Source organism: Vitis riparia, chromosome 3 (assembly GCF_004353265.1).
Source record: "Vitis riparia cultivar Riparia Gloire de Montpellier isolate 1030 chromosome 3, EGFV_Vit.rip_1.0, whole genome shotgun sequence".
NCBI lineage: Eukaryota > Viridiplantae > Streptophyta > Magnoliopsida > Vitales > Vitaceae > Vitis > Vitis riparia.
The window spans coordinates 18,527,194-18,539,360 of NC_048433.1; the positions used below are offsets into that span (position 1 = coordinate 18,527,194).

A 12,167-nucleotide genomic window follows, 5' to 3' on the forward strand; every position below is an offset into this window, starting at 1 on the left:
TTGGTTGTTAGACTTGAACTGCATGGCTACATAGAAAGTCTTATTAAATATGCGGTGCACCCAAAGGATATCAGGGGCACGTACCAATGTCAATTGCAACTACTCTTATTTCATGCTAGCTATAAGAGGAAAAAGCAAAAGAAAGGGGGTACTCTTTTTTTGGTCCCTTCTACAGTTTCCTTAATATTTTTCAAGAAGAATCCAATGTTACTTAAGGAAAGATCCAAAAAAAGGTGTCAAAGAAATGGCCTTGCAAAGAATAAATACTGATAAGGATAAAGTTTTTTGTAAGGCATGACATAAGAGAAAAGTTAGGAGTTGCCCCAAGAATAAATATTTACATTTGAAAATCAAGCTAGCTATAGATAGAAGTGGCCCCGTCATGAACATATTTTTGTGATGCTTTGACTCATTAAATGAAAGGGAAATTTATGTGGTGACCAAAAGTCTAATACCAAAAAGACAAGAACTTGACTAAAATAGAAAAAGATTATAACTACCCCAATAAACATCCAAAAGTAATTGAAACCCACGTGAACCTCACTAATTATTTTATATTTTATTAGAAATTAGCTTATGTGATTAAAAAGTTATAAAGAAATTTTGTAGTATATTTTAAAAGTAGAAAACAGATAAAATAAAATAAAAATATTAGAAATGACTTACTTTTTAATAAGCTAATTATGAGTATAATGGGCTTTCATAGCTCATCATTTTTCCTTTTTATCATAAAATAGTAAAATAATAGATGTGGCTACATATAATACTATGTGATTGGATATAATTAATAGCTATTAATTATAATATTTTTTTTAACACCTTATTATTAAATGGAGGAATAAAAGAGCACATGAAATGACAAGACACATAATGACAAGACATGAAAAGACGATAATAAAGACAATGCACAAAATAATAATAAGAATCTATGGTAACCTCACCGCATCAAAAGCTAATTTTAGAGAAAGACAAAATTTGTCTATTTGCACATGACTTATAATAAAGGTATGAATTTTTATTTTTTTTCTTCGTCATTATGCTTTCTAAACCACCTTATCATTCTTTTAGCTAAATCATAGTATGTTTTCAAAAACATAACCAATCACTCATTATAGAAAAGGAGGAGATAAAATTTTTTAGAATATGCATCGATTTGTATTTGGATAACATTGTTATAGTTGAAATACTTGAGGAGACATGACATTTAATTTGAGGGGAAGAGGTTTCACCTTTTCTACACATTAAAATTCTCAAAAAAAAAAAAAAAAAAAATTGACTAATTTGATATTTTTATCAAATATTTGTCAAATGAGGTAATCGTCGTATTTTAAAACAAGTAAGATGTCCATATTCATTCATACTCCACTTTGGGGGCATATTAAGAAAAATAATAAATGATAATACAAAATGGCATGACATGAAATGAGAGGATACATAGTTAAAAAAAACATGAAAGACAATAAATGCAATACACAAAATAATTATAAGAATCCACTTCAATCAATATTTCTATAAATCAAGGACAATCAAATATTAATAATATTTTGGTTAATTTTGGAATATTTATTATTTCTTTTTTATATAATTCACAATGTATTTCTATATAAATTTCTAAACAAAATGATAAAATTCATCACTTTTTTTTTTTTTTTGTCAAACTATCAAAAACTCTTTACTTGTAACCACTTATCACCTAAAAAGTCAAAATATTTGTAGAAGTATAGCACTAGATGTTTTACAGTAATTAATCCATATAAGAAACCAGAGAATTTTTGCCTTTTTATTTGGTACCATTTATTTGTATCAGTCCTTTTTTTGTTTTTCATTTTTTTTTTCACTTTCATTTAATAATTTTTTTTAACTAGACACATCAAAAAGTAAGATCTAATGTGGATACATAAACCTAAAATTTTATTTTTGGAATGGCGACTATAACCCGACACCATGGGCCATGGCTAGTTCTTACTTATTCTCGAACTCTCCTTTGTGAAAAGGGTAAACAATAGCTTAAATAGTTGAAGGTTGGAAAAAGGAACATGTGAGGGAAGTTAAAACCAATTTTGAAGTCCTCAAATATGATAAATCTTGGTGGATTTTTTTATTCCTTCTTTTTTTAGAGTACAAATGAAATAAGTACACCATCTCAAAGTCATGTGATTAAACCCACATGACAGAGAGAGATTCCTTTTTTTTTTTCTATTTTGAGAGAGAGAGAGAGAGAGAGAGATGGCTTCAATCACAGCTTCTGATAAACCTCATGCTGTGTGTGAGAGAGAGAGAGAGATGGCTTCAATCACAGCTTCTGATAAACCTCATGCTGTGTGCATCCCATACCCATCTCAAGGCCATGTAAACCCACTGCTGCAGATGGCAAAACTGCTTCACAACAGAGGTTTTTTCATCACTTTTGTCAACACTGAGCACAACCACAAGCGTTTGCTCAGGTCTAAAGGCCCCAACTATCTTGATGGCTTCCCTGATTTTCGCTTTGAGACTATCCCAGATGGCCTCCCACCAAGCGATGCTGATGTCACCCAACCCACCGCTTCTGTCTGTGAATCCACCTCCAAGAACAGCTTGGCGCCCTTTTGCAACCTCATCTCTAAACTCAATGATCCTTCCTCCTCTGCTGGCCCGCCTGTGACCTGTATTGTGTCTGATGGTGTCATGTCCTTCACTCTTGATGCTGCTGAGAAGTTTGGAGTGCCTGAAGTGCTGTTTTGGACGACAAGCGCATGTGGGTTTCTGGGGTATAGGCACTACAGAGACCTCCTTCAAAGAGGTCTTATACCACTCAAAGGTATCGTTTATCTCTATCTGAGGCTGAGGTTGCATTTCGGTTCGGTCTTATCCAATAATCCAATAGCTCAGGTTTCAAAAATGGAACGGCCGGTCCAATCTATCGGGGTCTGTCCGGTCCAGTTGGATCAATTAGACCGTTCATGGGTTGGACTGTTTCTGAACACTAGCCGGTTCCCAAAAGTTGTACAGTGGAGTTACAGCCTTTGGGTCAACCCTGCCAGCCATCAGTCCATTTTCTTTCCATTTGATGCAAACTAGGTGGGAGGAGTCGACCTTGGATCTCAAGGATATCAAAATGATGGTCGATCCATTGGGCCATAAGAGTGATACATTATTAGCTACACTTGTAGAATAAAATATACAAAAATATTACTTTTTTTTTTTCCAATTTTTTATTATGTAAAACCATTAAATAAACACAAATATTTACTAATATGTAATGTTATGCATGAAAAAAATATAATAACATTTACAAATTTAAATAATGTGTCACGCTATAATTAAGAGTACATTATGGTAGGATCGGTTTTTATAATGATAGAAAAATGAAAGACTCTATCAAAGTTCTTTATAATTTTAAAATGTTATACTCATTTTATTTAATAAAATTAAAAATATTAATATATTTATATTTATTCTTATCATTTAATTTGGTAATATCAAATATAAAAAATGAAATATTATTAATTTTTTTAATTGTATATATTTTAGATTTTTATAATATATAAAATACATATTTATTATATAGTTTGTGGATCAATAACTTTTTTAATTTAATGAATGATGAAAATATTGATTGCAATTAACATTAAAATAATAGGTTTTTTTTTTTCCTTTTTTCTTATTTCTTCGTATATATATATATATATATATATATATCTAATTTCTTATTTTTGGGACCATTTTGTTGTACTTATCTTCACGGGTCCTGATTTAGGTATAAACAAGACATTGAGATTGGAAGTTCAGTGTCATCTTATCATAAAGTTTTCCTAAAAAAAGAAAGATATCTGAAATTACCATGTATCCTGGTCAATGATTTCAAATATAGTGATTGAAAACTCTTCAACCTTCCATGGATTTCACCAAAATAGAAAAGTTTATGCTTATTCAAGTTTCTACGCCTGTAGCATGAATTTGGGATCCAAATATCTTCCTCCAAACAATGCTTATATTCTTTGTGTGATTCACAGATGAAAGCTGTCTGACCAATGGGTACTTAGATACCATTGTTGATTCCATTCCTGGAATGATGAAAACCATCCGTCTGAGGGATTTTCCAGCTTTCTTCAAAACTACAGACCCCAACGATATCATGCTCAACTTCTTGATCGCGGAGGCAGAGAGAGCTAATAAAGCTTCTGCTATCATTTTGAACACTTTCGATGCATTGGAAAAAGATGTTTTGGATGCTCTCAGAGCCACCCTTCCGCCAGTTTACACCATCGGCCCTCTTCAGCATTTGGTTCATCAGATTTCCGACGATAAGTTGAAATTTTTTGGCTCAAGTTTGTGGAAAGAACAACCGGAATGTCTCCAATGGCTCGATTCCAAAGAACCCAACTCAGTAGTGTACGTGAATTTTGGGAGCGTGATTGTGATGACACCCCAACAGCTCAGAGAGTTAGCTTGGGGACTAGCTAATAGCAACAAGCCTTTTCTATGGATCATAAGGCCTGATCTGGTGCCAGAGGACTCAGCGCCTTTGCCACCAGAGTTTGTAACTGAAACAAGAGATAGAGGCCTGTTAGCAAGCTGGTGTCCGCAAGAACAAGTCCTGAAGCACCCGGCGGTAGGAGGGTTTGTAACACATAGCGGTTGGAACTCCACAAGCGAAGGCATATGTGGAGGAGTGCCGCTGATTTGCATGCCATTCAGGGCCGAGCAACCGACCAATTGTCGGTATAGTTGCAGTGAATGGGGCATAGGGATGGAGGTTGATGGTGATGTGAAGAGAGAGGACGTGGAAAAGCTTGTGAGAGAGCTGATGGATGAAGAGAAGGGTAAGAAGATGAAGAAGGCGGCAATGGAATGGAAGAAGTTAGCAGAAGAGGCAATTATACCTGGTGGGTCTTCTTACAACAACTTCAACAAACTGTTGAGTGATGTGCTGTTGTCAAAGAAGTAGACTGATTAATACACTAGAGCTTGTTTTTTTAATGCATGTATTCAACTCTTTTAAGTACCAAACCATGCATATGAGATTTAATGTGTGCATTCAGCTTTTGTTGGAAAGCATTCATGTAGATTGTATCAATTTTATGAATGATTTGTGGGATGTTAATTGCATGATATATCTTAAAGTCTACTCGTTATAGCTTCAATTGGTTGGCATTTTTCGGGGTTCAAAATTTGTTTGATGGTATTAAAAACATAAATTTATAAAAATATATAACTTTATATTACAAATTGGTAATTGTATTAGCAAACATTTTTCCACTTGTAGAATAAAAAAATAGTCTCTATTAGATAGACTTTAACTTTATATAAAAGGGAAACTATTATTGTAGGGAAATTTTTTCAACTATAGGCCTACATATTAACATTAATTGTATGTGTGTGGTGTGCGCGCATACCCACAAATAAAATAGAGTACATGTATAAGTGCAGTTATGGTTCCAATCTAAATGGAGCATATTACTATTTTACTCACATCTTATTATTGAGTGAAGTTCAAATTCTTTACAATACGCTGTTTCAGACGTGGAAAATTGAAAACCCCACTATTACACTCATGGATACATGTATGTCTTCCTATTAATTTTCTTGAGGATTTAGTAGGGGATTCTAACATAGTGAATAAAGGTTTTATCATTTATTAATTTTCTAACAATTGGCATCAGAGCCACTCATGTTGAATCATTCAAGTTTTTATTTATTTATTTATTTTTTAAAGGTGATTCTTGGTGGGTGGAGGCCATGAGTATGATTTCTAGTCTTCCACCCTTCTAGTGATGTTTTTTTTATGTTGCAAGTTTTTTTTTTCTATAATTTTTTCCTAAAAATCAAAGTGTTTTGTGCAACAAGGAATTTTTTCTATAAATTTTTCCCATAAAATTTAAATGTGTTCTACTGTAAGGAGTTTTTTTCATAAAATTTTCTCGAAAAATCTAAGTGTTTCTAGTAATAAAGATTTTTTTTTAGAATTGTTGGGGTACGGAAGAGGTGGTTGCATGATAATGGTGTATAATCTAGCCATTATCTATTCTACATTAGCATTTGATAAGTTATGGATACTAAATTTGTTATCGGGTCAAGTGATGGGTTTGGGTTTTTGGGTAATTGGGTAGGGGTGAGGTTTGAGCAACATAGTTTGAATTTGACCGACCCGATTTGATTTTGACCAAGTCCATTTGACTTTGACCGGCCCAATTTGACCAACCCGCTTTGACTTTGGCTGACACGGTTTGATAAAAGAAAAAAAATTATTTCCTTACATAATTAAAATCCAATATTTCAATATAAATTAAATTGAAGTTATAAGTCGCCAAAGTCACCTCTATTATATGGATTTATTTATCTTGAAATATGTGGATTTTGTTAAGGAATTGCATGCTTGAAGACATATTTTTCTTTGCATGTTTGAAGGCTCTAATACCATGTAAACCTTTTGGATTTTGATGAAATGGGTTGTACATCTTTATTAAAAATAATACAAACTGAGCGGAGATGGGAATCCATGACAAGTTCAAAAAATAGTAATCTATGAACTACTCTCTATTAATTAACTAATCAAAGATATAACACCACGCCAAAGGATTGTGAAAAACGACAAGTATAGCTAAGGCACATGTTAAGAGAATTTTCAAATTTCTCTCTAATAAACTTAATAGTCTTCCACACCAATTTTAGGCTCAAAAGAAAATTAAATAAATGACGAAGAACTGAATGCATGGAACTCCATTCTGCTTCAATGTCATCAAACAAGACAATTCGACTCGACTCAGAGATACTAACCCAAGAGAAGTTCAAATGAAGATGCTGATCTAAACTTCAAATGAATGATAATATTTTTGCTCTGATCAAAACACATTAGTGTCATTCATGCTCTTCGTACCTCCAAATTTCTTCCATTCTGTTGTTCTGGTGGCTTTACCATATTTGAAAAGTAACAAACATCCTGACAGTTACCGAAGAATCTATGCCTTAGCAGCTGGTCTGGCTGTGGCCGTCTTGATGGGTTTGGATCTAGGCATAGGGCCACCAAATGCTTAAAAGATTTGGAGAACTTTTGGTCTTCCATTGGGTAATTTCCTCTCAAATTCTTGACCATGGCAACCATACTGTTATGATTGGCTACTCTTAGTCCATATCCCAGCTGCAATGCAGTGATGCCAACAAGCCATACGTCAGCCTTGCTAGTGTAATTCAGACTAGCCTCAGGTGCTGGCCACATACAGTGAGGCATGGCATAAGAGGGTCCATGACCAAGGAAGTTGGTATTTTGTTCGTAGAGGGATGCTGCAAAGGCGAGCTTTATAGCTGGCGTATATGGGCAAAGAAAGATGTACCTGGCGTCCACATTTTTATGAAGCTGGCCCATCCGATGGATATATGATAAGCCCTTTAGGGTTTCTCTGAGAGCTATGCGGACGCATTCTTCGGGAAAACCCTCTGGGAAGCGAGAAGATATAATGGATTGAAGGGAACCCCCAGCCATGAAAGGCATCACGACATAAAGATTATCATCGACAGTGAATTCGGTTTTGATTCGGATTATGTTGGGGTGAGGATGACCAGCAAGAAAGGCACTGTCTTGGAGTTCTTGCTTCAGCTTCTGTATCTCAGTTGTTTGTTTGGCCTTGAAGACTTTGATGGCTACAAAGGTTTCGTAATCAGGCAAAGCTTCCAAAGTCTCGAAGTCCGGATAGAAGGCAGCTTTATAGACGGTAGCTCCAGATGCAGCTCCAATGATATGGGTGGTCCAGTACTTGTTGGTCCAGTCCTGGTTTCCGGAGTTGGGTTCCATGATCACCATGCATGCTGGATCGCTTACAACATTTTTTGTCCTGCATAGTGTTCCAGTCTTGTCGATGCACAGCCACCACTTTTCTTCATCATTGCCACCTTCTTGGGCCATGTCTGTTAGGGTACAGAGATTCGAGTGATTGATTTTCCAGAGAAAATCCAGTCTTTCGTTTTGATGGATTCAATCGATTTCTTTTTCTCAATGCGGTTGGATTTCTTTCTTTCAATGTGGATGCATGAGAAGGATTGTGATCTTTGAGTGGTTGATGGAGTTGGAGTCGGAGTCGAAGAAGTCATAAGGAAAGGGGTTTGTCTGTATCTCTTTGGAGGGGAAAAGCAGTTAAATCAATCTTCTTTTAGGATAACACTGAAAATAATTTTTGTAGATAGGCTAAGATTTTATTTTGAAAAATTCTTTTACTCGTCAAATCAGCAGATTTTTTATATCAATTAATATTTATATTAAAAAAAATATCTACATTATCCAACAAATTTTGAATGTTGATAGGAGCCAAGTTGTTAAGATTGTTGCAACAAGATCATTTGAATTCAATGAAATAAAAGTGGTTGTCAAGGTTGAGTTTGTTGGAGAATCATTTGAATCTTCCATGGTTTGTGGAGTTACTTATGATGTGGACGTTCTCTAACATGCCTACCTAATCTATGTATGTGAAGGCACTCACACAAAGCTATTGGTGACAATTAAGAAAGAGATGGATTGTGTATTTTAAGTAGCACAAGATCAACTTGGTTGTAAGAAATATATTTATAAAGATATTATTTTTTTCTCTCTTAAATCAAGTTTCATCTCACTGATTTTTATTAATTAAAATTTTAATGAAGTAATCTTAACAAATTATACCATTCTTCTTTCACTAAAGTTTTAACCCGGCATGTTCTAAGAACGAGTGACATCTAATATTACAAATATATTTAAAAATTTTGTGGATATTTTTTTTTATGTTACAACTTTCTCATGTAACAATAAATATTGGAATTATACATATTATTCAAATATTTATTATTTTAATGATCTCAATTTAAAATATAGTTTTTGGAATAACATAGTTGCAAAAAGTTCATCATTCTTTTTCTCTAAATTTCTATTTGAATTATTATTATTATTATTATTTGGTGTTCTCTTCCTTTACAACAATATGTGGATCTTTAATTTTTTTTTTTCCAAAATTTTAAATAAATATTTAAATAAAAATGAATAATCATGATTGATGGACATGATGTCCTTTTACTGAACCAACACCGGTCAATAATGCTTCACATATCAACATAAAAAATAGTTGTAACTTCTTCTTGTCATATATATATATATATATAATTACAAAATATGTTTTTAATTTTAGAAATAATAAAACCTATTAAACATATAATATTTATAAAGATGAAAAAAATTAAAATATATTTTTGTTTTTTATTTTAAAAATAATAAAACTAAGTTATGCAAACTAAATTTTAGTTAGTTTACAATTTTTATTTTATTTTTTCTAACTATATTTTTTGTCTTATCTTTTTCCTTCCTGTTCTTTCCCTCACGGCTTCAAGATCCAAAGAGTATCAATCTGTTGAGATGTTAGGAATACTTTCCTTATATCATTCAATGTTGAGATATTAGGAATGTTTAGATATTAAGAAAGTTGAGACATTAGGAGTGTTGAGATATTAGGATATTAGTTGTTCTTTCCTTGTATCATTCTTTCCCATTCTTAGAATGGTGATTACCCTCTATATATACTCTGTACATGAACGAATGAAAAAATGAATAAAAAAAACTACCATTTATCAATTTGAAAATGGTATCAGAGCCATGAAACTGAAATCCTGGATATTTTGTCGCTATGGTAGTCCGACAGCGATCAACCATCCTAAGACAAACCCTAATATTGATAAGTCAACCTTCAAATGCACTCATTGCAATAAGATTGATCCCACCAGTCTGGATATCCCACAATTTCAAAGCAACGACTCTTTGTATGACTAGGAAAACAATGAGGAACCGATGGTTTGAACCATGGACCTTTAGATCATGTTTAGGCCATCACCACTTTGTTATTAATAATAATAATCATGATCAACGGAAGAAGGATTCCAAGAAAACCTCGACTGTAACTGTTGCCGAAATAAAAACAGAGGCTAATGTTGCTGAAAAAGCCTCTACATTGGTAGCCGCTACAGATTATGGCGGCAAATTTTTAAATACTTCTACACCTGTTATTAATAGTGCATGGATAATTGATTCTGGTGCTACAGATCATATGACTTTTTATTCTAGACAGGTTTCACCCCTTAAACCTTCCTCACAAAAAATTGTTTCCACAGCCAATGGTAACACAACCCCAGTCATTAGGGAAGAATCCTTAACTCTTAATGATACTTTGAATTTGGATTCTGTTTTAGTTGTTCCATCTCTAGATTACAATTTTTTGTCAGTTTCTCAAATCACTACAGCCTTATCTTGTATTGTCATTTTTTGACTTGAATTTTGTGTTATTAAGGACATCCAAACAAGATAGATGATTGGTTGTGGTATTAAGCGAGGAAAACTCTATTGCTTGGATTTCCAATCAAAGGATTCAAATAAGTTGCAACAAGCCTTAATGGCAGATGGATCTGAGCGGGAGAAGAAAAAGTCTGAAATTTGGTTGTGGCATCGACATCTAGGACATGCTTCCTTTGGTTATTTAAAAAAATTGTTTCCTAGTTTGCTTGCAAAGAGTGATTTTTCTAGTTTCCGTTGTGATATTTGTGAATTGGCTAAAAGCCATCGTGCTTCGTTTCCGTTAATTTTGAATAAAAGTCCGCTTCCTTTTATGGTTATACATTTTGATGTTTGGGGTCCATCCAAAGTCCCAACTTTGAGTGGCTCACGTTGGTTTGTTACTTTTATTGATGATTTTACTAGAATGACCTGGTTATGCTTGATGAAGACCAAAGATGAAGTGAACTTGTTGTTTCAAAATTTTCATAAAATGATTGAAACTCAGTACAATGCAAAGGTTCGGGTTCTACGTAGCGATAATGGTGGAGAATATCAGAGTTCTGATCTTCAAAAGTATTTGGAAGGACATGGCATCATTCATCAGACTACTTGTTCCAATACACCCCAACAAAATGGAGTCGCTGAACGGAAAAATCAACACTTGTTAGAGGTTGTTCGTGCTTCCTTGATAGCAGCAAAAATACCAATATCTTATTGGGGAGAAGCAATCACATCTGCCGCATACTTGATCAATCAGGTACCTTCCGGCTCAATTGACTTCCAAACACTTCTCCAAGCTCTTACTAATGTCGTAGTTGCCCAAACCGTTACAAATCTACCTCCTCGTGTTTTTGGTTGCGTGACATTTGTGCACATACACAAACACCAACACACTAAGTTAACTTCCCATGCATTGCAATGTGTGTTTGTTGGAAATGCATTGCACAAAAAGGGATATCGATGTTACCATCCTCCAACTCGACGAATGTTTGTTACAATGGATGTGGTGTTTCATGAAGATTCGATGTATTTTTCATCTGAGTCTGAACTTCAGGGGGAGTACCATAAGGAAATTCAGACTCTCGATTATGATTATCATATCTCTAAGGAGGATGAATTTGAACCATCTGAACAATTTGGGTCCGAAGATGCCTTATTAAATTTCCAAACCAATCGTCGTCTACTGAGGGTGTTCTTAATTTGGAACCTGATCTATTCATGAAACGGTTACCACACCGTTATAATAGAGGTATTCCTAAACCCACATATGAACCTGAATTGTCTACCAAAGTCAAATATCTCATGAGCAACTATGTGTCTAACCATCGTTTGTCTGAATCAAATAAGTCATTTGTAAATCAATTATCTATTGTAGCTATTCCTAACAACGTGCAGGAAGCCTTAGTTGATCCAAGGTGGAAAGCAGTCATGAATGAAGAGATGAAATCATTGCAGAAGAATGAAACATGGGAACTCGTAGAATGTCCACTAGGAAAGAAGCCAGTTGGGTGTCGTTGGATCTATACTGTGAAGTATAAGGCAGATGGTAATATTGAACGACTTAAAGCAAGACTAGTAGCAAAAGGGTACACTCAAACTTATGGAATTGACTACACAAAGATATTTGCACATGTAGCTAAGATCAACACAGTTCAAGTATTACTGTCTTTAGCTGCAAACCTGGATTGGTCATTACAACAGTTCGATGTGAAAAATGTCTTTCTGCATGGCGAGTTATCTAAAGAAGTATATATGGATCTTCCACCAAGATGCATGGTGTCAGAAAAGCAATGTCAGAAGGTGTGCAAATTGAAGAAGTCATTGTATGGGTTGAAGCAATCCCCGAGAGCATGGTTTGGAAGGTTCACAAAGTCAATGAGAGCTTTTGGCTATCGTCAAAGTA

At 34.2% G+C, this 12,167-nt stretch overlaps 2 protein-coding genes across 2 annotated transcripts; one reads left to right on the plus strand and one right to left on the minus strand.

The window, feature by feature from the left end:
• The first annotated feature begins 2,191 nt into the window (after positions 1 to 2,191).
• LOC117910060 (7-deoxyloganetin glucosyltransferase-like) lies at positions 2,192 to 5,110 on the plus strand. Its single transcript, XM_034824120.1, has 2 exons — positions 2,192 to 2,800; positions 3,996 to 5,110. Exons 1-2 carry the CDS (start codon positions 2,227 to 2,229, stop codon positions 4,928 to 4,930), a joined length of 1,509 nt encoding a protein of 502 aa, XP_034680011.1. The 5' UTR covers positions 2,192 to 2,226; the 3' UTR covers positions 4,931 to 5,110.
• A 1,734-nt stretch (positions 5,111 to 6,844) lies between these two features.
• On the minus strand, positions 6,845 to 7,882 carry LOC117911015 (serine/threonine-protein kinase BLUS1-like). The gene has a single exon (XM_034825183.1). The coding sequence runs from the start codon at positions 7,880 to 7,882 to the stop codon at positions 6,845 to 6,847; it is 1,038 nt and encodes a 345-aa protein (XP_034681074.1).
• Between the last annotated feature and the right edge of the window lie 4,285 nt (positions 7,883 to 12,167).

Coding starts and splice junctions, on each gene's coding strand:
- LOC117910060 (XM_034824120.1), top strand. CDS start 2,227: ATGGCTTCAATCACAGCTTCTGATAAACCTCATGCTGTGTGTGAGAGA. Junction 2,801..3,995: donor AGGTCTTATACCACTCAAAG/GTATCGTTTATC, acceptor TGTGATTCACAG/ATGAAAGCTGTCTGACCAAT.
- LOC117911015 (XM_034825183.1), bottom strand. CDS start 7,882: ATGGCCCAAGAAGGTGGCAATGATGAAGAAAAGTGGTGGCTGTGCATC.